This window comes from Molothrus ater, chromosome 4, assembly GCF_012460135.2.
Source record: "Molothrus ater isolate BHLD 08-10-18 breed brown headed cowbird chromosome 4, BPBGC_Mater_1.1, whole genome shotgun sequence".
Lineage (NCBI taxonomy): Eukaryota > Metazoa > Chordata > Aves > Passeriformes > Icteridae > Molothrus > Molothrus ater.
Genome location: NC_050481.2, coordinates 32,015,705 through 32,043,020, shown reverse-complemented (window position 1 = coordinate 32,043,020; position 27,316 = coordinate 32,015,705). Strand labels below are relative to the sequence as shown.

Here is a 27,316-nt window from a genome sequence, read left to right as displayed (position 1 = left end):
ATGCATCCATAATAGACAGAAATAGGATGGAACAAATAGAGATACACTGTCCAGACATACAAGGAGGAAACATTAGAAAAATAAAGAAGGGAAGAAAAGAATGTAGTGATGTGCAGATTGAGGTAGGATACACAAGAGTAGTATATGGTTACCAAAATTACTGTTCCTTTGCCTTGTTAGTGCATTAACATATATGGTTTTTAATGACACAATATCATACCTTAGCTGATGCTCTCTCAGATTAGACAATGCTTCCATTCCATGTAAATACGAATACACAATCTCCAAGTCCTACAAAAAATAAGGAAAACATTTTTAGTATTCTCAGTTTGATACAAGCTGTTAAAATAATGATTTCTAAAGCATCCAAAGCTCTTTTAACAGGGGTAGTAGGGACACTTCAGGAGATTAAAGGCAAACTGCAAGAACACCTTTGATTATAATCTGGAACCTCACACGAGGAAGAATGATAGCATGTCCACATCAAATACAGAAATCTTTCTGCTTTTGCTGTCATTACTCTATGTCTAGGAAACAAGCCTAGTTCAGAACCACAGTGACCATTTTGCAACCATCACAGTCCTGCTTTCCAAAGCCAACATCCCCAAAACTTTCATTTACTTTGCAAAACAAGGTCATAAGAAATCAGTTTTTTTCATGTTCAGGAGAAAAGAAAAAAAGTACAACAGAGTCTAACAAAATACTCTTATACAGAGATATTTATAAAATTGTATCCTCTTCAAACAGCAGATAATCTACAATCTAAAAAGAGAAAAAAATGCTGGCATGAACAGAAAATTACTGACATAATAAGAAAAACCAAATATGATCCTAATTATAATATGGTGAAGTTTTATATTCAACCATTGTGGACCGCCAATATCCAGCTGACAAAACATTAATAAAGATATGAAAACAACATCCAAGACTAAAACACCCTAAAATGCAACTGTGGAAACACTAATGCCAGGCTAGAGGCTTTGCTCAAGTTATACTTAAAATACCTACAGCCTTTAAGAGAAAGCTTCAGTGAAGCCAACAACGTCTATTTAGAGTGATTTATCTTTGGCTCATGGATTTCATGCTGTTTCATCACCCTTTTTCTTATTTTAAGATTTGCTAGTTGAGAGACAAAGTATGATCCATAATTCATTAAGAATCTGAGCAACAGTCCTCAACCACTAACTGAGGCAGACAAAGTTGAGAATAAACTAACACCAACACAACTCTCGTAACTTACTGTGAGAAGATGTTTTTCAAGGAATGGAATATATCAAAGCTAGAAATTTATGCAAGATTTGATCACTGTGAAATATCTGTGAATTTAAAACTGCCTAAAAATACAGAAATACTTTTTCAGACACAATGAAAGAATGTTCTTTGGGCAAAGACAAAGAATTGATGTCGCAGAGTGAACCTGAACTCAAGAAAGAAAAAGAAAATCCCTTGAAATACATTAAGTGCAGAAACATGCTGTACTTGTTAAAACCATGGCACAGATCAGAAAAGATACCAGGAGTTACACACAGTGGCTAAGGCTAGATAGATGTCTCTCATTCTGTTACAAAAAGAATGTCTTTTTCTCACAGCAGAAAAGGCAAATGATCCATTTGAAAAAGCAGAAGAAACACACAAGCCAAAGTGCTGCAATTTCACTTCAGTTTTGGCCCTTCTGTTCCCTTGCCCTCTAGAGGCTTTGGTCCTGCAAACAGCAGAGGGCACATCAAAGACAAAAGTAATTGGGATGGAGGGACTCTGCACACACAAGGCTCCGAAGAGAAAACACAGCAGTGGCACGCCTTTTTGCTTTTTTCCCTGCAAATAAAAGTGTGTGGAAAGACGTGTCCTGCTGTAGTCAGGGACCTGCTCAGTGGCCAGACAGGCTGGAGCTGAGCAGGGGCTCCTGGGAGCCCTGAGCTGGCAGCAGGGTGAGATGGCAGCCAGACAGTCCCTGCGGCACCACTGCGCTCATCCAGACGTGCCGCACTCCACGGCACCAGCCAGCAGCTGCCATGGGAAGCTGGGAGGGACCACTGAGGATCAGATGCTCATAGCAGCATCTTACATGGAAAAGAGCCTGGCCAGAAAGTGCTGCTCTAACCCATTTCCAGCAAGTCTCTCGAACAACAAGCAGAGAAAAAAGGAGAGTAACTTTCTGCGACCATCTTTCTCTGGAGTGGCAGAGGCTATCTGCTCTAAAGTATTCACAGAAGAATAAGCAGAGAAGCAGTAAGGATGCTAGCTTACAGACCCAGGAGTGGGCCCATGGGCATGTGGTTTCCAAAACTGATGGGTGACACAATGCTAGTGACCAACCCTAGAGATGTTACAAAGGAGTGATGAACACAGGTTGTGTTCCGAGAGGAATGCAGCTGAAGTGACTCAGTGCAGGGGGAAGGCATTAAATCAGGGAAGGGAGTCATAGAGCCATAGAACACTTTGGGTCAAAAGGGATGTTAAAGATCATAATTCCAACACCCCTGCCATGGGCAGGGTCTCCTTCCACTAGATAAGGTGGTTCAAAGCCTCACCCAGCCCAGCCTTAAGTCATTCTGACCAATTTCACAAGGAACAAGGTATGTTTAGTGAACTCTTTTTTTAAAGTAAGTAATTCCCTTTCCAAATACAAGTATACTTGTCAAATATTTGGAAATAGAACATCCCATAGGTCCCCAGATGAGGAACTCCAGATTGTGGAGGTCCTTGACTTAAAAAAAAAAAAAAATAAAATCAAATTTAAAAAAATCTAAAGAACTCTAATAAAAGGGAGAGGTGAGGGAAAAAACACAATTAATGAAGTTTTTACTTGTGCTTCCATCATAGTTGCTGGCTAAAGATACCTCGTCACTGAGAGAACTAAGGTGAGGGGCTTTTTCCAGTTTGGAAAAAAAAAAAAAGGGCAGCAAGAAAACATTCTAACATCTCAGCTGCCATGCACTGGATATTTCTGACAAGTGCCATAGTGAGCCCATTCCTTAAGCAGTAGCTTTCCAGAGGCGTCTGGCAGGGAACAGCTCCCTCTAGCACCAAAAGTTTGGCATTGAAATAACAAAAATCCAGCAACACTCCTTTCAATCAACTTCTCCACAATGCTGCAAAGTACAAAAAACTAAAGTATGGTCAAAAAACCAAATATATATTCACACATGGTCAGTAGGCTCTGCACACTTCCAGTCAGCCTGCAGCATTAAAGAGGGGGAAGGCAATTTTAAAAAAATAAAATCAGAATGTCAAGTTATTGTTGTTAGGTCACATCAGTTTTCCATTTATCTCAGGAAAAATTGCACTGCGCTTACTTGGCAAAAATATTCTTTATTGAAGATAAATAGCTGTTTCAACTTAATTGAAAGTGAATTGACAGAATGCAATAGTCCTTTGGAAACATCTGTGCCAAGTGTGGCAATATCCTAAGCAGATTCCAAGTGCTTGAAATGAAACCTTCTCACAAAAATAACACACACACACACACATAAACTTAGGCATGTAAGCTATGAAAGTTTTTGATATTCAAAACCCTAGAAAAAATGCTAAACTTCTCAATTTCTCAGGAAAAGAACTCCATCTTTAAAGGACACGAGATGCCTACACGATTTATGCCGACTAGTGAAGCAAAACCCCTAAAGCAGCAGCTCAATGTAAGCCCGCTGTGACCTACACGAGCAGTGCTGCAGTGTCCCCGAGAGCCACCTCCAGCTGATGCCCAGGCTATGCAGAAGAAGGTGAGTGACAACAGCACAGACGCTTCCTTGGATGCAGCTTTCACAAGGCGTGTTCCCAAATCACCACCGGAGGGCAGCCCGAGCCACCGAAACTCCAGAGAACGCCATTCTCTCCAGTTTCTCCCTTCATTGTTTCCAATATTAACTTTGTCAGAGTTTGAAGACGCCAAGAGGAGCGACGCTAAATCATCACCACCACAACTGGGTAAATATTCTGCTACAGGAAGGACTACTTACCCAAAAGCACAGAGGAACTACCAGCTTTCTGCTTCCTAGGTTTATCTAGCGGCAGAATTTAAAAAAAAGAAGAAAAGGTAAAAGCCATGCAAAGCCTCAGCTGATCTTGCTGCACAAATGTTGTGGCAACAGCTTGAAAAAAACATCTCCAAACCCAAAACTTAAATGCAAAGCACAAAAAATGTGCAGCTTTTAAAGCATGTTTTTATTTAAATGAAAGCTAAAAGACTGAAATCTAATCTACACTTAAATCTGTAATGCAGCCAAAGTCATATGCTTGGGTTGCTGTGTGGGAAGTAACACAAAATTTGTTTAATTCAGTGTTATTTCTTAATTTACTTGTTTCCTTGGTGTCAGATGGATCACTTTAAAGTTCTGACTGTACTTTGAAACAAAACAGACACTCAAGTTCTAGCACAGCTCAACTTCAATTAGATCTGCAGAAACATACTGGTCTGCAACCTTACCTCTGCTCTCCATTCTAATAAAAATCTGTCTATGTTTATGCCCAGACTTTCTATCCATTTGATTTGTGCTTCAAACATATTTGCCAGTTACACAAACCAGAGAAACTCAAAACCAGAATGCTGGCCCCAAATTCATAATAGCTTAATGAAGACATTTTTTCTTTATTAAGGATAGAGCTGTGAAAATTTGCTATTTTGGACTGAAAAATTTAAACCTCTCTAAAAATTGCAAGCTTACACTGGTTTCAGTCCTGGTTTGCATTAAGGTGTGAAACTATAGGCCAAAGTCAACTATTCATCCTTGCCACAGTTAAGCAAAATCCTGAGAAATTCACTGCTCTCCAAGTAAGAAATTCACTCATTTCTGTGATGTGGCAAACAAGCAGACAGCAGCTTTCATCTTATGATAGTTTGGTTTCTTTCAATCAAAAGGAAAAATAGAAAACAAGCTAACTTCTTGATTCCTGGTCTTGAAGGACAGGAAAAAAAGCAACTTTTCAAAGCACCTAATATTCACCTGAGGCTCAAAAAGATCTGCGTGCTGAGAGTGCAATGTATTTTGAAAGGCTGATCTCTTAAAAATAACCTATCTTTATTTCACACTCAGCCAACCACCAGGAGAACCAGGCTCCAAATGGAGGGGGTGCAACCACTCCCCATCTCATGTGGCCCTACCAGACCTCACCCCAAGCCCAAGTTTCACTGCTGCGACGCCAGGAGGTCCCATCTGGTCCCTCCATGCTGATTCCTGCCACCTCCCTGGCCCCAGGGTGAGCACCTGCTCACGGGGACCCAACTTTGAGCTGCTCTCTTGGCAGCATCACACTCATAAGCTCCAGTGTCGAGGCCAGGGAGGCAACCCTCCTGCAGCCCGGAGGAGGTGGGACCTCCAAGTCTTTGATGGGCTTCAACAGACCATGAAACTGCTGGCAGGAAGAGAGGCATTTCTATATGGCTGACTGAACAGTTATTTTAGCCCAGACTGGGACCTTCCCAAATTGTGATGTACTAACAAGAGCAGCAATGCCAAGTTTCTTCTTCTTCTTACTGAGCAACGAAGCCACAGCCCAAACCCAGGTTGTTGAAGTCCTGCCTCTCTTTCACATTGTAGTTGTAGGATCCTCTCTTTTCCCTTTTCTTCACACACCCAATACCTGAAATCAAATTACTCTCAGCCACTAAGGTAGCTATACCAAGCACTTATATTCCTTTTTTTTCCCCTCTACTACTGATTTAGCACTGGCCTGTCTGGCTGCCTGTATTGGCTCACTGAGGCCAAAGCAGTGTCAGCACCACCAAAAGAGACTGGACCACAGCAACACCAATCCCATCCAGCCTACACAAAATCTTCCACGAGCACAGAAGAGCTGTGGCCACTCCCACGTAGGTTTGTTCCCATCTGGCACACTGGAATGCCAGGCTCTCACGCAGCAAGTCATCCTCCAGGGACAGCAAGGTGGGCAGGCAGGGCAGGGATTGGGGGAGCACATGAGCTACTCCAGCCAAACCTCCCTCTGCAGGCAAAGCCTGAGGGGGACTGAACACTCACCCAAGGGTGAGCTCACATCTTGCAAATACTGACCTGCAAACCACAGGAGCAAACCACAAAAACTGACTTCCACGGTGACAGAAAAATCCAGTATTGCTGATACCAAAATCACTGCCATGCACACATGAAGATGAATATTTCATCTTCACCTCCATTGTGCCAGCAGTGGAAAAAAACCCAAACACACTCATAGCTGCTGTGCAGGAACATGCCCAGATATGTACACACTTATCACTGAGCCATAAAGAGATTAAAAAGAAGTATTTGTCTGCAAATTTTTAACATTCTTTTTCTTACACCAGGACCTTCAAATTCAGGTGGGGGCACTACCACATGGAAAGCCTGCCAGTATCTAACCTATTATACTACCAATTTCATTTTTCTTTTTCACTGTAAGCTACAACAACATTTTTCTGCAAGCCATTCTTACTATTGTACATAAAGATCTGTGGCTTAAAATAAACTAAAGCCTAAGTTATTTGGAATAATTTAATGATGCTAAATTGGCAGCTATACAAGAAGAAATTAAATATTTAAGTGAAATTACATATGTTTAATGGCCCTCATTTCATTCATACATGACTGAAATTCCATGGGCCATGTTTTAAGGAAGAACATACATTTTGTAAATTTACCTGAAAGTTCTGGAAAATCTTACCATCTTAACCTGTATGCATTTATCTCAACTAATATGCATTATATTCTGGGAAATTTCTGACAAAACATCACTCCACAGCAACCAAGCTTGGGAATCAGCCTTTACCAGAAGGGAACTTACAGACCATCCAGCCAACCCAAGCCTTCACTTCCTCTAGGCAGTGGAGAAGAGATATTGTATTGATTGTTAGGAGTTGTTGACACACAAAAATTGTTATTTTTAACTGCACCATGGGGAGGGTGGGGATATTTGTTCTGGGTGGATTTTTAAACTAGAGGAACAGGCAATTTTTATACGGAACTGAAGAACCCATGCATGAAGCTAATCAGGAGCAACTCCAAAACCCCATAAAGAAAAAGGAGAAATCCCATTTTCCTGGGAGTAGTCCCAGTACAGAACAACAACATACTTTTACAAAGACTTAACTGAATTACTGCTTCAGTGTCAGATGCTGGAGAAACACCATAGGATCACAGTAAAACAACTGCAGAGAAATATGATGTTTCAGCAGGGTACTGAAATCAGCTTTCCTGTCTTTCAAAGATACTTTATGCTGAGAATTATTTTCTTTCTAAAGAGCTTCCCCTCAAAAGACAATTTCATTACATGCTCATTTTTGCATTTTAGAATTTTTTTTTCTAATTGAAAGTGTATAAAAATGAGTTGGAAGGTTTGACAACCCACCCACACTAACAGACTTTTAACACTGTCTCAGGAGTAGTCCAATTGATTCAACACATCCTGCTGGTCATAAAGCTTTCAGCAGAATAAAGAAAAAAAAAAAAATTAAGACATTCATTATTATAATCATCCTTTAAGATGGGGGAATGAACATGGAAAGGGTAGATGGGAAATTAGAGCCTGCCATGGCATAGAAGTCCATGAGCAAAGTAATGAGTGTAGGAAATTACAGGGTAGTGCAGTGCATTTCTTGTCTGCCTTCCGGACTCTCAGAAGTCAGACAATTAAATGCTTAACACAAAAGCCCAAGTTCTGTAGTCAGGAATCCAAAGGTTGATTGCATGTCCAAATGCAAGAAAAAGATCCACCACAAAAGATCCTTCCTACTGACAGCATAGTCCATAATTATAAAAGGCACTTCAGTTATTCATCATTAAATATATATATGTATTTATTACCAGTAGTTGGAGGTTTGTATTAAGGCTGTTAAATCCATTTTCACATTCACTGCAAAAATATTCACACCTTTTGTTGCAGAGGGGATTTTTAATGCTAAGGAGAGTTTCAAATTGTTTTGAGATAGGGTTACTTATCCCATATTTTTCACCAGCTATATGAAATGACACCCAGTATACTACTAACAAAAATAAATCTTGCACTAACAAATAGATCAGTTACCAAACATGCTAGTATTTATTTTTAAACAACTACTTGTAGCAGAGATCAGTTTTATGTAAGTTTATTCAGATATACAGTACTACAATGATTGGCAGCTTTCAATTAAAAAAAAATTATTTAAAAAAAAATCAGGAACTGAAAAGGGAAAAATTAATTGAAACACAAATGTCCTGGAGTTAATAGTCAAAAAGTAACTCCTAGTTGACATCAAGTTGTGATGGCAGATGCACTTTAAAGGACATCAGCCTAGAGATCAACATCACAACTAAGGTGGCCAGGAAAAGAAGACCATGGTGGATCACCTAAGGCTGCCTTCCAAAAAGAGGGTCAGTAGTTAGCTGTGCTTAGAGGATTCCCCAAGAGCTGTGAGAGCAAGATTAAGATATGACAGTTCTCAGATACTTTTAGTAGTGGGTTTGGGGGGCTTTTTAAGAGTGCTTAATTAGTCTACAGGTTTCATAGCAGGCCGGTTAGTATCCATGGAACCAGGATACTCACAAGGACTGTAGTTCACCCAACCTATGAATAACTAAGCCAGGCAAACAACTTGCCATGAAGGAGCACATCACTACAAATTTGACCTAGACAAAACAGTCATACAAACTCCCTTATAGTGAGCAAGGGCAATCTATTTTCTGAAGAAAACTAAGTTTCTGTAAAGCATGGTCCTGGTACTTAACATTACAGCCACAGCTGCACAGTATTCCTTCTTCAAATGCATCATTAAAAGTGTTGTGATCACAAATCCCAACAACGCATACTTCATAGCATACTGGTATTTATGGTGGATGAACACAGGGTGGCCCAGATGTGTTAAATGGGGCAGGTATTCCAAATCATGAGCAAAAATGTCACAGGGACATAGAAGAGGTGCCTTTCATCAACTGATATGTGGTAATTGCTCCTGTGAACACTTTAAGCTTTCCCTTGTGAACAAACTGTAAATTCAGCCCCAGGATAAGGCAGCAATGTGGCTGAGCTGATGAAGGGGTACCCAGTAAGCCCCCTCTGCACAATCACCTGTGATCAGCTCTCTGCATCTGAAGCTGCAGCAGTCCCAACTGCCTACGTTCATCCAACTATCCAACTTCTCAGACATAACTGCATTATAAAATGCAATGTCTTGCTTTTAAAACAAGACCTTGGAACAAACCTCTTCTTGTGCTGTTGGGAAAGAGCGGCCCAGCAATGAAATGGGGGTTTCAGCACTGTCCCAAGTGCTGAATGCCATCACACTCCACCCTCTGGTTTGTGCATTTCCTCCCAAAACCAAAGAAACCCCAAAACTACCCAGAAACACAAGCTCCACTCTCGTCAAGGAAAATCAGTTCCCAGGCACAATTCAATCCCAACCCAGCCAGCAATACACTCCTGCAGAACCACCCAGAGCATCAGGGCCAGCTCCACTTTGTGAACTGGAGTTTCTAGAAGCCCATGATGCCAGGGGAGCCCCTGACCACTCCTCCAGAGGTTACTTGTCACAAACCACCACCACTGAGCTGGGTTCAAGCAACGAGGAGCACCGGGCTGCAGCTCCCATGGCTTATTACCATGACAACCCACATCCAGAAACAAAGGGAACCCGCACGCATTCAGAGCTCTGCTCTGCCAGAACTTACTACGAAAATATCTCAGTAGTACTATAATCAACAGAAAATACAGTGACTTGTTTTCTGTGGCTGCCTTACAATCATTTTATATCGCTGGCTTACAACCAACCAAAGCAAAAACACAAAACAAACAAAACAAAAATAAATTCCTCTTTCCAACCACAAAGGCAACAGCGAGTGTCTCCTGAAGGAAAATTGCACTATTTCTTTTTGCTTTTGAGAGTTTGGGGTTTTATTAATGGGAAATAATGTTGCTCAGTTTCTTAATGTTTATGAGTTTAAAAAAAAAGAAGTAGATACAATAAAACCATAAGGAAGAGGGAGAAAATATTACAGCACAATTTTGAAAGTTTATATCCCAATATACATCCTTGACATTCATGCTTTTAAAGAAAGCATTAAAATTCATTTAGACAGATAAAATTTTCCCAGAAGTTACACACACAAGATAGCCAAGAGTCATGTTCTTTTTCTTTGTTAGCAGATACATTTGCAACATATTTCAGAGCATTGCTTCCAAGAGATATAAATCTTACTCGAAGCATCAACAGTAGGTCACATGAAAATTATTCCCAGGCTATCAGGCAAATGATCATACTGAAGTACATACTTGCATGTCAAATCATTCTTCACCCAAAAATTAATCTCAAAAGCTACTGGTGGTCACATCCTTCCAGAGCTGGCATTACTCCTCTGTGTAAAGGAGGCAAACAGATAACTAACTAAAGTTCTAAAGTACTTTCCACAGAATACACATCAAGCCTGAATTTAATTCTTATTTTCTGAAACAGAGATTGCATTTAATAACTCCAAATTATTATCTTTTGGGATTCTTTTTTTCTCCTCCTATAAGCAACGGTAGACTTTTGAGAGGGAAGTAAGTTTCAGGTTTGTTTGTTTGTTTGTTTTTAAGTATTACTCGGGGTTGAATCTATTTCCTCTGACTTCAGCACACACTCTCACTCTTAGAGCAGAGCACCAATCTCCTAAGAAATCTGCACTTCAAATGGGCAAACACCCACAGAGGTCTGTAGGATCATGGTGGTGGTGAAGCACAGCCCCTCTCAGCCCCCCCGCAATGTAAATGCAACTCCAAGTACCATGAAACCAGATGGAAAACACAAGCTAGTGCCCTTCCACTGCTGAATGGATTGGACTTCCATAAATTCAGGCTCGATGTTTATTCTGTGGAAAGTATTTTAGTCGTTTTTTGCCTCCTTTACACAGAGGAGCAATGCCAGCCCCGGCAGGATGGGATGAAGATGCTCTCTCGGGCACTGGGTCCATCTGACACCTCAGTGAGCGAACCCCGCTTGGCACAGCTGCCTCCTCTCTGTCTCGGGCTATGCTGTGACCCTTTAGTGGTCCAAGTCCAACAAGGAGAAGCCATGCAGGCACCCACAGACAGCCTGGCTGGGGATGAGCTGGGCTCACCCCGTCTGCCCTGCCTCTGCCTGCTAAGGGGAAGTGACACAGAGCAGCTGCAGCTCGAGTCACTCAGCACTGCCCTTCGAGGGAAGGAAGGGCTTGAGGGTCTTGGTTCAGTCTTACCTGGCTCAGCAGCCACAAGGGAAAACCATCGGAACCACAGGGAAGTTTGAAGAATACAAGAGAAATCATACAATGAAACTTCATTCTGCCAGCCCCTAAAAAATCCCTTCTGGAGGGAACAAATCATTCGGCTGCTTTGGCTGTACTGTTAAACCATAGGAGAGAATCTGGAACCACCCTTCTCAAATATCCCCCGTTAGCAGCTCTAGATAGCTCTTTCTCAGCTCTTTGAAATCCTTTTCAGCTCATTACACCTGCTGAAGGCACCCATCAGATCCAAATCCACTTCCATGCATCAGACAGCTCAACACCAAGACTTAACACCTATACCCTTTGTCAAATAGCCAGCTCCATGCTTAAACACTGCATTTGTACCACAGAACACAGAGCTGGTCACACAGACACGATTTCCACTATCACACACACAGGAGATCCCGAAAAGGCTGGAAGCTGTGAATTAAGCTGATCTGCCACATACTCTGTTCCCTGACTTGGCTGGTCCTGTGCACGTTTTTCAATAACTCTACCAACAACCATAAAGAGACAGAGATATTGCCAGATATTTTTTTGTGACCAGGGACTTAGAGTTAAGAACACAAGGCATCACAAGAGCAGTGAGTGCTCTAGGCTGGCCCACAAGCCATCTACTGCATTAGAGTTTAATTTCCACAAGCTGCTAGTGAGATATGTGGCTGTCACGCCACAGATGATTTTTATTTTTTTACCGAAGTTCAAAAACGCCCCTCCATATGCTGTACTCGTTTCTCTCCCCAGAAGCCCCAACAAAGAAGGACATTAACACATGCACCTGCACAGCAGGTGGTGCAGCCTCCAAAGGACCAACAGCAAGTGTTGTGGGATTGGGAAACCAAGCACAGCGACACATGAAAACCCTGTCCACAGGACAACAGCAGGCAGCCTCTCAGAATCTTAATCCAACCCATATTAAAGGGAAAGAGGTTTTTCCAAAGTCTTTCCAGAGTAGGACCATATGTCACATGCTTTGCTCAGTGCAAGTTAAACACGTGTTAGAGATACAACATGGAATTTTTTTCTTGTATAATAAAACACACCCCCTTGGTTTCATAACAGTATTTTGGCCTAGTTCTTGAGCATCATTTTTTATAAACTTTATAACCAGTTCTTGATACATAAAACTTATCAGCTGATTTGCAAACTAATTTAGACTGAGCATATGAGAGCCATCCATTTACCACATCTTAACAAGATACTGCTTATCAACTCCTGAGCAAAGGACATTTGTTCTTAAACCAAGTGCATACCTTCAGAGCAGCTTAAAATCATGTGTTGTCGCCAAAATCAGACATTAAAGGTATGCACATTCCTCATCAGAGATTACTGCTTATCTCCAGAGTCTAACGACTCACTCTTAACATTAAAAACAACTCCAAAGAGAGCTCAGGTAAGGCATGGCAGTGAAATATCACACCCCTCCCAAAAGCACTCAGCTGGACAATAGGTGCAATCTCTGCCATCGGAACATCACATTCAGTGGCAAGAAACCCTTCCAATTAGGAACCCAACTCTAAGCAGGTTTGAGCACCGCATCGCTATCTAAGCATTCCTAAGACTGTACTAATAAACATGACCAAAGCTAACTAGCTGCTTGCACAGCCCTAGAATGCCCTAAAACATGGAAGAAACAAGCACCTTTCCATGTTTTTTACCCGAGTTTGCCGCAAGAACACAGGAATGACAAACGCAATTTCGAACAGCAGTGAACCTTTCCTAAAGATACAACGGCCTATGGTGATGCTGGATGACAAAAAAATGGGAGACCATGCAGAAACACTGCCACGTCCTCCAGGAGCCAGGTGGCAGCCAGGAGCCTTACTCCAGAGCATCTGCTGGCAAGTGTGGATGCACCAGGCTCAGCAGAGACTCTGAGCTTTGGGCTAAGAGCAAGAGGGATGATTAGTGCCAGTGACTAAGAGCAGAGGACTCCTCCAAGGGCTGGCCACGGTCACTGAGGTAAATGCCTGCAGAGGGCTGGGAGGGCGAGGCACAAGGACACCACACCTGTGGTGCTCAGCTCGAGGAGCTGAGATCCAGGCAGGTTTGTTATTAGCTCTGCCCTCCATGGCTGTCTGTGGGTACCAATAGAGCTAATTGCTGTTTCTGCTCTCTGCTCCCCAGCCCCACTTGGAAGGGCTCATTAAGTCAGGAGTCAGGCAATACCCACAACAGCCTCCACTGCATTTAGGCAGCACTTCTCTGCTGGAGAAATAAGCCACAGAAACACCGAAGAGTGAGATGCAGAAGGCAGATCCACAGGGAGTCAGCTCAGGAGCAACAGAACTGGATCAAAACTAGCTCTGTGGAAATCCAAGGTGCTTTCTGCATCCTGTTCACTAACCCCAAGTCTAAAAATAGAGCTCAGTAATTACACCATTCCTACATCATCACAAGTTTTTCTCAGTATGCCTGCTGCCTCTCAACCAAAGCATCCTGCAGGACCTGACCTCTCTGTGAAAAATCATAACAGCACCTGTAAACTGACAGGGAAGCCTGTAAGTGTTAAGACTTCTTCTTTGAAGACAACATTCTCAGTTAACACAGATTGTGATTATTATTTCTAGTGTCACACATCAAGGAGTGGCTTGTCTGTCAGATTTTATCTACTTAATCTACAAGTGGTCAGCAGTCAGACAAATTATCTAGTTTAACAAACTGTAGTCAGACTGCAAACTTTTCATCCACAACACAATACAAACAAGTGTTTTCAGTCTATAAAGTCATTGTTTCTACACACAAGACCCATGCAATACAGCTGAGAGCTTCTGACAAAATAAGGTTTTACCTTGTCACATTAGTCCCTCTGCCTTACCTCCCTCACCAGCATTCTTAACCCATTTCAAAAGTTTGATTTCTCCAGAAAGACGTGAGGCTTTCAGCTCCTTTGTGAAACTATCAATTGCTGAGGACTGGCAAATACATCTACCACTTGCTTTTTCCTCATCCTTAATTCAAATAAATTAATTTGGTCCATTTCTAGTGTGTTCCCTTCTGTAGTTTCAGTAATACTAGCATTCAGCTCTAACAGTCACAGAGTTAGTTGATGGTCAGCACAGAAATGAATTAGAGGTCTCAAAGCAGCTGCTAGAGGCAAAACAGCCCTAAAGAATCTACCAGGGGAGGAAAGAACTTGTCACCTCTCTTGGCAGTCTCAGATACTTGAAAAAGTCTGAATGAATCCAGCAGCAGCTCCAAGACCCCACACATTTAATGGCAAGCCAAATCCTGCAAAATCTGGTAAAAGTTCTGCAGAGTTTCCAGCTGTACTTTTAACTAAAGCTTTTTGGCACTTGTGAAGGTACGAGGAGCAGCCAGGAGCTCCTAGAACGAGCGCATAAGCTGGATGTGTCCAGGAGAACAACCAGCAATGCAATCATTTTCTTGTAAATTTTGTAAATACTTTATATCTGTTCTCAAATAGGGGACCCTGCAGCTTCAGTTAGCTCAGCTGGTTAGAGCATGGTGCTAATAATGCCAAGGTCATGACTTTGATCCCCATATGGGCCATTCACTTAAGAGTTGGACTCAACGATCCTTGTGAGTCCCTTCCAACTCAAAATATTCTGATTCCTTCCCTTCTGTACTTTGAGTGCACCAAGACTGCAGTGCTTACGCTTTATCTTCCCACTGCTGAATGGACTGAAAATAAGGCAAGATTCGGCTGTGGATCTCTGTCACAAATAATAAATTTAAGCTCTCTGCAGTTTGACTCCACTTTGGCCAAATACTATTTGCTCACTTAGATTAGCGCACACGGCGGCATAAAACCTGCCTTGCATGCAGTTTGGGGGAGCCCGCACTCATGAATGCCCTGCTAAATTAAAATTCTGCCCTGAAGGATTGAAAGATCTTTTTGCAACCTCCCAGAGACTGCCTGATGATTGCAAGCTATGTACTGATACAGCACATGTACTATGTGCTGTCTTTGCCAGCTCTGCTCGGGTGGGTACTGTACAGATGAAAGACCACACTGACAGACAGACACAGTTGTTCCTCCAGTTTCAACAGCAAGTTTTGCCAGAGGAGATTCCCCAGAGTTACAGTCATGATTTAGCTGCCTCTGCACAGTTGTCTAACCCAGGGGTCAAGGTCTGCACTTTTTTTTACCATTGACTTGTACTTCTCTTTCTGCTTCTTTTTTTCATGTTTTTAAGAGTTAACTTACAAGTCCAGAACAGCAAATGGCTGTTTTGGGGGTTTTTGGGGGAAAGGGTTAGTTATTGAAATAGTACATTTTAGTAGATGAAGAAGCCATCGATTTCTAACCTTAAATTACAGAGCAGTTTCCTTCCAAGGATATTTTGATTTTCTTTCCCACAGCAGATGAGAAGACTCTAAGCTCAAGCTTTAATGCAAGAACACATACTCTGTGAAATTATTAACTTGCACTGTGAGCTTACAGAAGGTACCAGCTGAGTAAGAAGTAAGAGGGTGGCTATTTGAGGTTAGCTATTTACTAGGTTAAGGTTACAGTCACACACAGGGCACGTATGGAGCACAGTTAGCCACAGAAGGGTATCAAAAGCCCATGTGCCCTTTAGGGAACCAGCTGATAATTCCAGCCAGTTCAGGCTCAACATGATATCCTTTACTGTATCATGGGGCTGCTGGAGGTGTCAGGCAGGGTGCTCCTTTGGCATTTGGGGGAATGGTCACAACTGTGAGGGCACAGGGACGTGACAGGACAATGCCACTGTAAGAGAGCCTACAGCTTTCCCCATTCTGTGCTTTCTGGAATTAGTTTTCTGGAGTAACTTCAAGGATATTAAGTGTTTGGGGACTTAACTACGTCATTTTGAAGTTTTAAACAGTGGACTAAAGCACTTTCTGAGAAGCAGGGTTGTACAACAGATGCTTAGGCATTTCTCCTTTTGAAGCTTTGGCAATAGCTGATCACCTTGTGGCACTGGTATGGTTTTACTTGGTAACTGGGAATTCATCTAAGGCCAACTGGTCCTAGTTGTGGTGTAAGTGATTTAGAATTCCCAAGGGACTGAGGAGCAAATACTGCATTCAATGCTGATCCAGAGACATAACCAAAGAAATAAGCACAAGTCACAGTAATAAATGAATGGAGTGGCAGCACATCTGATTTCAGAAACTTTTCAGAAGCCTTTTATAATTATCTTCTTCATTCATTTATGCCTACAAAGTCTTGGGGAAAAAAAAAAACCTTTCACAGAAGAAACTTGACTGAAATTATAAAGGTTTATCAGCAAATAAAACCTGAGCTTAAGCTTCATTTTAGATGCTGTCAAGAAAAAAAAAATTGAGTACTATGCTAACAGCCTTACAGGAACTGATGAAACCTGCAAACCTGATCCAAAAAGTCAGAATATAATTCAGAGAAATGAGATAATAGGAGCCGAAGCTTCTAGCAAACCAGTCCTTCAAAGGTACATATCAAAAAAGTGAATCAAGTGAATCTTTTATTACAAGATACTTATTCTTTTGATTGAAGAAAAGAAGGCTTTTGTACACATCCTGCATATATATCAGTTTTTGTCTTTTGGACTTATGAATCCACTAGCTAGTTTCAAACTTTTTTTGACAGCATGGAAGATTTACAATAGAGAGAAATAATGAAGAAATTCAAATAAACTGGAAGGAACAACCTTAGAGGATGAGAATCACAAGGAAGGCACAACTTGAGAACATCAAACACTTGAAAACACAAATATTTACACAGATTCTTAAACTCACAGACTAACTCTTTAAATATTAATAAACCCAAAACTGTAAAGTACTTCATACCAACACAAATGACCTGAAACAAAAGATCAGCTTTTCCAGGCTTTCCAAATTAAAGTTAAATATTTAAGACAGAGTTTTCCTTGGTCCAGTAACTAAAAGTGAGTTCTATGTTAGCAAATCTGAACATCCTACTTGCTTTCAAGCTATGATTATACTTCTGTATGTTACAAATAAAAGGTGACCTCAAGAAAAAAGGAGCTTCGCTAATTTTGAAGTAAACACAGCTTACCCTAAATTCTCAGATCTCATTTAAAAAGCCATGCTTAGATCTCTGATAGGTAACATTTTGCCCAACAAACAGGGAAAGGACTAGCCCAAGCTCTCACTGTTGGCTCTCATGGCAAGCTGGCAGAGGGCTCAGGCAAGGAGAAGCTGGAGCAGTTGGCAATGGAAGACCAGGAAGTCAGTATCTGGCTGTCTGACAAGACAATTTTCTGGCTGTAATCTCATTCTCTTAAGCAAATTAAAAGAACAAAAAATGCTCTCATTGCCCTTCTGGTTAACAGTATTTCATTCACTTGAACAGCCTGCTGTTTGAATCCTTAATACGACTATTACCAAGAATAAGTTTTATTTCTGACCTCAATCCAGCAGAAGAAAGTCTCAGAATTCCCCACAACACTGAGATGGCCCACGAAAGTCCAACTTCACTCCCAGAAAGTGCTTTGTTGGTGAGTGCATGCTTTATTGAAAACAACAACATCACATATGGAAAAAGGGTTACGGCCAGACCTTTTACACAACGAACACAATAATCCTGACCAAGCAGCAGCACACAAGACTTTTCTTCTATTCTCTATTCATTTGATACTAAAAAGCACCCTAAACTAGTCTGAAGCAATTGTAAAATGCTGAAAATTCAATAATTGGAAGCAATAGTCTTGCAACAAAACATACACAAGATTTCCAAACAAGAAGTATTCTACTGCCCCTGGTATCACCGCTTCTCTCCAGAACACTGTATTAATAAAGGGCATGAAGAGGCAAATCAATAAAGCCCTTTTGGTAAGCATAAGCTCTCAGAAAGAAGAGACCATGTGATTGTCTGAACTCCTAGGCACCGTTCAGCAAGAATCACGTTACTGCAGAAATACATTGTGACATTATTACAGTTCCTGATTTAGCCTCGCCGTGGCTCACAGTTTACAAGCAACCACAGCGACGTGTCAGAAGATGCAGTGCAGTGCCTGCACTTTTTAAAAGAAGTCTATATTTTTTTCTTTTAATATCTCCTACATGAACATTTCAACACCAAATCCCACTGTTAATATGGTTTTAGAAGGTTCTGCCTCAGGTCAATATCTTGAAAAATAACACTTAGATATTTATAAGCTTTTTATGCAACATGAAAAGCAAAAGTAACCAAATAATACATCTGGTTGTTTCCTACTTCACAGTTACAACACGAGAAAAAAAAAACAGTAACTGTTTTGAGACCAAGCACAAAGATGTCCTAATTACTGAAAATCCCTCAACAAACCTAAGCAGCAGAGCAAGATTAATAGTCACAAGACTCAGAGATTAATCTATTTACCAAAGAATCTGTGCAACAAAGCAGTCTAATACTAAGATTACTGAAGCTAGATTTTCAACAAGATAAGGGTCAAGACACCTAAACACTGCAAAACATCTCCCTAATAATGACTTCTTATAAAACTAAAAATACATTCCAGAAGAAAAAGATATTACCTTGATAACTTCCATTTAATATGTCTAACTCAACAAGCAAAACGCTCTAGATTAATTAAATCAAGAGCCAAAATTACTATAAACACATTACAATGCAGGCCAAATAACAAGCTGGCCAGTGAAATAAGTCCTTTGTTTTTAATTACCTTTAAAGTACAAGAATGGATGCCAAAGGTAAAAAAACAATTTTAAAAAAATGCCTTACCGAACTCCCACTCTCCTACCCATAGAAAAAAAAATCCTCTGTGTTGGAACAGTGTAACCATAGGTACTAAACAGCGTAACCAATCAGCAAAATAATATTTTATTTTTTAAAAATTATCTATTCAATATATTCCACAATTCAGATATGGGATTCCCTTCCAAAAACGTTTATAACTGCTTTATAAGGAAAGAAAAACAACCAGTGTCAGACCTAGAACACAAACTTACCAAGCTTAAAAAACATATAAATATATAAAAATAAAATTAATATAAAATTAAATTTTTAAAAAAGGCAGATCAAGTTAGCTGAGCCAAGAGAAGGCTCTGAGGTACCCAGACTGGATGACCTGCCTGCAAGCAAGCATCACATATCAGTCTTCCAAATCCCTGTTCAGTGAAAGGTGGTAAAGTGAAATTCAGTAACCCAGAACCTGGAACAAGACATTTCAAACTAGAAATTTCAAGGGCTACTGGAGTTTTTGATATGTAGATTGTTTAAAAACATTCAGTCCTCTTATGAAAGAACTCAGCAAATTTTATCACTTACACCACTTCAGATGGCTTTCAAAAGACAAACTGGCTGTCAGCTACATGTATGCTACAGAAGACACCAGAGTTCCTGCATGTTGGTTGATCTTTCCACACTTAATTATTTAGTCAGAGACTTCCACTTGCACAGATTTCAAAGGTATGTGCTCTAAAAAAAAAGAATATCTCACAAAAAAGACCTTAAACCAACCTAGCACTGTTGCCACTTGAGTTTGCACTAAAGAAATAAAGGCTCACTTCTAATGCTCCTATCATCCTATAGATACATTTAACAATTTACATTTTCTAATTTGCACAGCATGAACTGGATGAGAAACACCTTTCAGCTCCTAAGAGCATGTGCTACACGAGGGGGAACTGCACTGAGCTGCATTCTGTGCTTCACAGGCTGCGCTGACACCACTCAACACCTGACTGAAATGGCACAGAAAAAGATCTCCTGGCTGCTCATCCACAGACTTCCAGGGACCTGTAATGAAGCTCAGACGCTTTCCTCAGCCTGGGAGAGCTCTCCCATGAAGACAGAAATCATTCCTTCCATCTAGGGCATCCAACAGAGGGGAAAAGTGAGAACAGAAGGTTTAACAATCCATTACAGCTCCCAAATTCCGTGCTGCAGATTCAGAGGTCAGCCAGCTGGTCCCAGAGGAGCATTTCCTAGCTGAAAACTACCATCAGACAGTGCCACCCACTCCCCACTGTCATCTTGTCAACTGTCTGCCCCAATGACCTGGTGAGCACTGGACAGAGGCACCTGCTGACAGCACCCCTGGAATTTTCCCTACAAGCTGAACTTATTCAATGCTCAGGCCTCAGTCATCAGAAATTGCAGGCCTGTGGAAATTGGTATTTTTAATGAGCCAAATGCTAAATACGCTATAAGAATCCATGAGCAAACTCAAGGCTATCCTATGACTGTAAGCACTGATAACTTCTTCATTTACACCTAGCTCAAGAACCAGCTGCACCAGCCACATCTTCCATTTCTTTTGGTGTTAAATTATTATTTTTAATAGCGTTTTTACAGTAGGCCTTCATTTTCTCACAGTCTAATTAACCAGGAGACATGAAAACAATAGGTCTTCTTGCATGCAAAGACAGAGGATGCAGCTGCTTCCACCTATAAATAAGATGTTGTTGTATCAGATGTGACTGCTATTGTTTCAGCAGTCCATCGGTTACATGAGAAGATTAGAAGTAAGGGTCAAGGTGTATTTTTTCCTTTCTTTGAATTGACAGGAGCACTACCTCAAAAGAAAAAAAAGGAAAAAAAAAAACACAAAAAAACCACCCAACCCAAAAAGGTGAACAGAAGAGAAATACAATAGTTTATACAAGTCTCATATTTTCCAGGTTCTTGGCATAAGACAAACCTGAGCTGTAATGACAGAAAACACTGACAGTGGAACTAGTTTTGTATTTTAATCATAATTTATGAGATTACGGAGCTGTCACATACTGCATGCACATCCACTGATACTTTAAAAACACCTGTGGGAAAATGTAGATCTGAGCTTTCATTAAGATTTTTGTAGTTAATGGCCTATCTGTACATATTGACTTGTATTCAAATCATACCTCAGATTTTCAAGAAGAAGCATAGAACAAAAGCTTGTATTACTCATCAACTGAGATGGCAGCTTAGGAACATTTTATCAGGAACATGAGTTTAGGATGGGTTTAACATATATCACACCCCAATCCAATCCACAGGTACCCAGTACTTTAAGCTCACTCCTGAGTGATGAAAAGAACAGGAGAGACAAAAATAGGGAAGCACAAGAAAATCCAAATGCTTTCAATACTGCTTTGTGAAACTGCATCTTAAGAAGAGAAGGATGGATCCCAGGGTCATGAGTAGTAGAAGATGCACAAAGAAGGGGAAAAAAGAAAGAAACACTTCCTACCCTTATCAGATAATAGAACTTCACTGATCCATTCTCAAAGATTTCCTCTCTGATGTACCTTTTTCTTGCAATGACACCAATTATATTAAGCCATACCACCCCCTAATCCAAATTAGCACTATCGTAAATTAAATTGCATTAGAAACACTCAGACATTTCATCAGTACCTTTACTTTACAGAAGTATAATACAAGCTTTTCCTGACAAAAGTGTAATAAAGTACCAGTGCTGCACTGGCTATAATACACTCACCATTGGGATTTGGCTGCTCCATGTGTTACCCTGAAGCTGTTGGTGACAGAGGACAGTTCTGCTTTGGAAGAACAGCAACACTCCTTAAAAAGCTTGTTCACCTTACCAAAATGTCTTCTAGTTCCCTCTTCCCAGCAGCTCCTACCAGCCAGGCTGCTACAGGAGGGGTGTGCCTCCAACCTCCAGAGAAACCTCACCCCTCAGACAAAAACATTTCCATCTTTCATAATGCTTCTAGAACACACACTCACAGGCAAATTCCAATCTGGCTCCAAATTCAGGGACACCTGAGCTGAAAAATACTGCACCTTCCCACACAGCCTCAATTTAAGATATACATGATGTATCTTCCTATATGTATATAAGGAAGACAGACAAATACAGATATTCCTCACAATCTTTGGTGGTTTTTCTGCACTAAGCTTCATACCACTGTGGCAAATTTGAATTAAGTTTTGGGTTTTCTTCATGGACTTGTATGACAGGCAAGCCTTCAGAAATATGGTGGGGGCAGCAAGAAAAAAATTAACTAAAAATAGGGTTAGGGAGAAGAATTTTCAAAAGCACTTGAGGCAGAAACAAGTGTTGCAGTCAGAATGAAAACTAAGCAATTCTGAGTAAAAAGCACAATCTAACAGACCCAGAATGAGCTCAAATTTAGTGAATTCATCATAAATATAGGAAAAACAACTCTGAGCACAATTCTGTTTTGCTTTTTAATCTCAAAAGTTTACATGTCTTATGTTGGAAGAAACTTTCTCTTTTGTGCTTGCTAGCAGGAAACCCCTATTTTTACATTCAAAAGTTCCAGAAGCCTCCAGCATTAATTAGTGACTGCGTTTAGCAGAAAAATGTGATTTCCATCAACAGTAACAAAGTGACATCAATATTCACCAAGTGTTTTACACTATTCTTCAGATAACTGACCTGCTTTTTTCTATTAAAGAAAAGCATTAAGGGCTGCTAACAGCAAGTTGTGCTGCCTGCACACACACTCATGCCTCCAACAAAGTTCAAACAGAGGAACAAGCCTAGACTCAAAACTGAAGTCTGAACCAATTCACACAGCCACAGATTACTGATGATCTACTGCCCTTTTAGTCATGGCTAAAACCCTTTGGAAAATCCTTTTAGTGCTGAATCACACAATCTACCAACATCTGGAGCTATCATAAAAAAAGTACCATTTAAAAACAGGCTAAGTCACTCACTGGCTTTTAAGGGCAAACTATATGCACATCATACAACTCAGAATTATTTAAGTTCTCACACCATTTTTCAGAAAGGAGCAAAATTTTCCAATTCTTCTTGGAAAAAATAACATTGGAGTATCAATTAAAGTATCAAAACAACATTGGAGTATCAATTTTCACAGCTTGCACATACATCAGTAGTATACAGTAGCTATACAAGCTCATCAGCTCGACAGCTTGTCGTCAAACATTAACTTTTACAACAAGGTATTAAGAGTCTTTACATCATAAAGTTATCTTAACATAATACTTACTTGCCACTAATCTTTTTCCTGAAAAAAGTATTCTTATTTTTGGAAAACGCCCTGGACAAGGTTTCAAAAGTGCATTTTTAAATAATGTTGTTTGCTTGTTTTCCCAACTGCCCATCGCACACATTTCACCATTTAAAAAAGATGCTATGGTAAACAAAGAACACTACAACACTCATGAAGCATCATCCACCATAAAATAATAAAGAGGTATATTTCTGGTTTCAGACCAAGTTGACAGAAGCTGTATTAGACCAAAGGAAAAAAAGATTATTGCTTTAGCATATGCTCAAAGCAGAGCAATAGTATGGTGGGTCTACTTTAACTGAATACCAGAGAAGGTGTTGCAGCACCAAATTCATAATCTGAATTAGGTACCATACACAACATGACTGAACTGAGTATCTACAAGTCCTTTTGTAAGACTGCTCCCTGTAACAAGGCCACGCAACATTCTCATTAGAAAGAAATATTTCAGGCTGTCCAAATTTATAGCTGCCAGGTGACTTCTGGGCAGATTTTAACGTAGGTATTTCTTGTGTTCCAGTATAAAGAAACTCCTCCTCCTCCAATTTTGGTTTTTTTACCTACTCCAACCACTACAAGCATAAAATAGGCAAAGCCATATATCGTATACACTGAGGTTGCTTTGTTATGTATGAGCTACTGCCAAAAGAAAGCAGAGCTGTAATAGCCACTTAAAATAGAGAGCATAATTGGAGCAAGTCAGCTGCAGCAACAAACACAAAGGCACGGGGGTAAAAGGAAGCACCTTCCTTACTGCATAAGGAAATATCACCTCCTTCCCAGCAAAACAAACTCTGGGGAAGAACAGCTCCAGCAGTACAACCCCTCTGAGCACTTCCACCACAGGAAAGACAGGATTATGAAAGATCATGAACTATACTGTTCTCCCTGCTTTTTTATTTCCCAAAGGTATCACAGTACCAGCAAATTAAAGGAGCAATTCCTTCCTCCTCTCCTCTGCACGGCTCCCAACCCCCACGGACTTGCTACACAAATGTTTACGTAGCCTTTTGCATTTATATATTTTGATTGATTCTGCTTTAGAAAAAGTCTCATACTACTTCATTGTCTCACAAATAGCACAAACAGTTAAGGTCAAATTCACTTTGTACTTGTATTTGGGATTTGAATGCTGAAATGGTGGAGACTATACAGATTATTACCAGCCCTACAACCTTTCACTGGATTTGTGCTCAATGAATAAGCAATTGCAATTTCTATATTTTGTGTACAGTGTGCAGTTATCATGCTGCACACTGAGTAGTTATTGTCTTTTAAGATGAAAATGAAAACTTGCTATTCCAGAATAAGAACAAAAAAATGCATCTTTCTTTGCTTGTCTATGAATTTTTAATATTTCTTTTTAGCTGAATAGGCACTATCTTCTGAAGGGACTTTTGTAGACCTTCAAATTTAAATTTTCCCACTCATATTGTAGAAGACAGACTTGCAAGTGCAAAATATTGGAATTTAAGGCTTACTGTTACTTTGCAGGAGCACACTCTGAGAAATGGTTTGACAGAGGTGTTTAATATCCTCCATAAAAAGAAAATCTTCTTGCTCAACTAATTCAAGGTTTTGCACTCAACCTAGAATCCCAAGATCAGAGACACTACATTCATTTTAGTAAATGAAATTAGGTTCATTATCTTCACTATTAAGTGCTTGAACATTCTTCAATTTCTTTAAGAATAACCATAATTTTATCAAGCCTCTCTTATATTGTTGTTCTTTTTATAATTACCAGATGAATTGGGAAAAAAGTTACTAAGTCATTTTACACAAAATTGAAAACTTGTGTGAACAAGTTTACACTTCTCTCCTTATCTGGCATCACCAATACTTAGCTTACAGCATTTGCTTTGGCTATGACAGCTATATGACAGCTTCCTTCTATGTCCCAGGTAACAATGATTTTGAAAAAAACACTGACAGAATCAAGGCAGCCTGCTCAAAAATTTGATTTACAAACACCCAAGGCATACACAGATGCAATTTGATCATTTATTTATCCCTGAGAAGAAAGGAAGGCATATACTGAAGACCAAGAACAAAATGAGATACATGGCTTTCACATCCCTATTTTGGCAAAATCTCTTTACTTTCAGCCAGCCCGTGTTTACATCCATTTGCAGGTGTTTCAGTGCTCAGATATTACCAATGCAGTTTCAGAACTCATTCTGCTACACCGGTGTCTTAAAAGAGTGACGACAAATCTTGACAGGTATTTTTGAAAAATATATCTTTACTACCTTCCCACACTGCCAAGAACTCATCTCCTCTCTTCCTTTGCATAAGCAGCTCCATAACAGCAGCCAGTTTGTCACCCGGATGTGACAGAAACTAGTACCATCATATATCAAATGGAGCTGAAAATTGCAAAGCAAACTAAACATCCAAAGCTTCCTCAAGTACCTTAGTAGACAGTAAGGAAAGAATCACAGAATCATAGAATGGTTTGCTGATGAAAGAGACTTTAATATCAAGTTCCAACACTTCCAGGGATGGGGCACCCATAACTTCTCTGGCAACCTGTTTCAGTGCCTCACCACCCTCAGAGTGAAGTATTTTTTCCTAATATCTAAACCTACTCTCAGTCTGAAGTCATTCCCCCTTGTCTTGTCACTACATGCTCTTGCAAGTCCTCTCTCCATTTTTTTTGGCAGGCTATCTTTAAGTACTGGAAGACAGCAACTAGGTCACCTGAATTCCTCTTTTCCAAGCTGAACAGTCTCAATTTTCTCAGCCCTTCCTCACAGAAGAGGTGCACCATCCCTCTGATCAACTTGGTGGCCTCACCTGGACCCAACCCCAACAGTTCCATGTCCTCCCTGTGCTGGGAGCCCAGAGCTGGATGCAGGGTTCCAGGTGGGGGTCTTGCCAGAGCAGAGGGACAGAATCCCCTCCCTCCCCTGCTGCTCACACTGTTTTGGATGCAGCCCAGGACACGTTTGGCTCTCTGGGCTGGGAGTGCCCATGGCTGGCTCATGTCCAGCCTCTCATCCACCAGCACTCCCAAGTCCTTCTGGAAAGGGCTGCTCCTGACCTGTCCATCCCCAGCCTGGGTTGATATTGGGGATTTCCCCAACCCAGGTGCAGCACCTTTGTCTTGTTAAACCTCACAGTGTTCCCATGGGCCCACTTCTTGAGCTGATCCAGGTCCCTCTGGGGATGGGATGGCATCCCATCCTTCAGGTGTGCCAACTGCACCACTCAGCTCAGTGTCATCTGCAAATCTGCTGAGGGTGCAACAGGGCTGTTCCAAAATGTTTAATGGGAGATTAGATATCATCTTATTTATATCTTTACTAATAGCCATGAACAAAACACAACACCGGATGATATGAGAGGTAAAAGAACAGCCATTAGGAGGAAAAAAAAAAAGGACATGGAAGTGTAAACAACCAGATGCAAAAGACACAAAGGACAAAGGCTGATGTTCTAAATCTGAGGGGCTGATCACGCCCAGGTTCACCCATTCTTGGGGGTTCCAGTGGGTCTGTCAAGTGATGGGCACATACACACAGGGCACAGAGCCTCTGCAGTAGCTTCACTGAAATACAGCACATAAGGAAACAGTCTTGTCAACTATTATTATAATATACAAGAATATAGGGGTTTTGATCAAATGTAGAGGTCACAAGGAAAATAAAAGTCATTACAACACATAGGCAACAATATACCCAAAACTCATGTTTTTCGTTACGTTTGGTTACGGGTTTTTGCTGCTTTCTTAGACAGGATCCAGAAAGACAGATGGTTGTGACAAACACCACACAGAACACCATTACCACTGTAGTGCCACATAGAACACTTGTAAATATGGAGAACATAACAAGTTACAAAGAAACACAAAATCCAAATATTTAGTTAAAAGGGAATACAGAAAAGTAGTACAGAAAGGTATCACTGTAATCTTTTCATTATTAAACTTTTTTCCAAATTATGCCTATAACAAATGAAAGCATTTTAAAAACCAGTCATACAAGATGAAAAAGCATTTATGAACTAATAAAAAACAACTTGCTTACTATTTGATAACATGACAGTTTTGAGAGCCCATAATATAGCCATGAGAGAAGTAAACACTATGATAACAGCAAAACCACTTGAGCCTTTCTACAAATTGCTCTCAAGATCCAGTCTAGCCATTTCCTTCAGATTAATTCAAAACCAGGAGAGCTGCAGAAAAGAGTCTGTTCTGCAAGAGAGTATTCCCAAAATGCCAGCTATGGTAAAACACA

At 40.5% G+C, this 27,316-nt stretch overlaps 1 protein-coding gene across 7 annotated transcripts in view; it reads right to left on the bottom strand.

The window, feature by feature from the left end:
* The window catches only part of RAPGEF2 (Rap guanine nucleotide exchange factor 2), a 184,902-nt gene that overhangs the window by 127,292 nt on the left and 30,294 nt on the right, over positions 1 to 27,316 (bottom strand). For 6 of the 7 annotated variants that reach the window (XM_054514528.1, XM_036381574.2, XM_036381576.2 and 3 more), the window contains exon 2: positions 221 to 291. In XM_054514528.1, the coding sequence (XP_054370503.1) occupies positions 221 to 291 (71 nt within the window). Of the gene's footprint in view, positions 1 to 220; positions 292 to 21,541; positions 21,638 to 27,316 lie in introns of those variants that run through there. The other variant, XM_036381577.2, reaches the window with a different exon arrangement.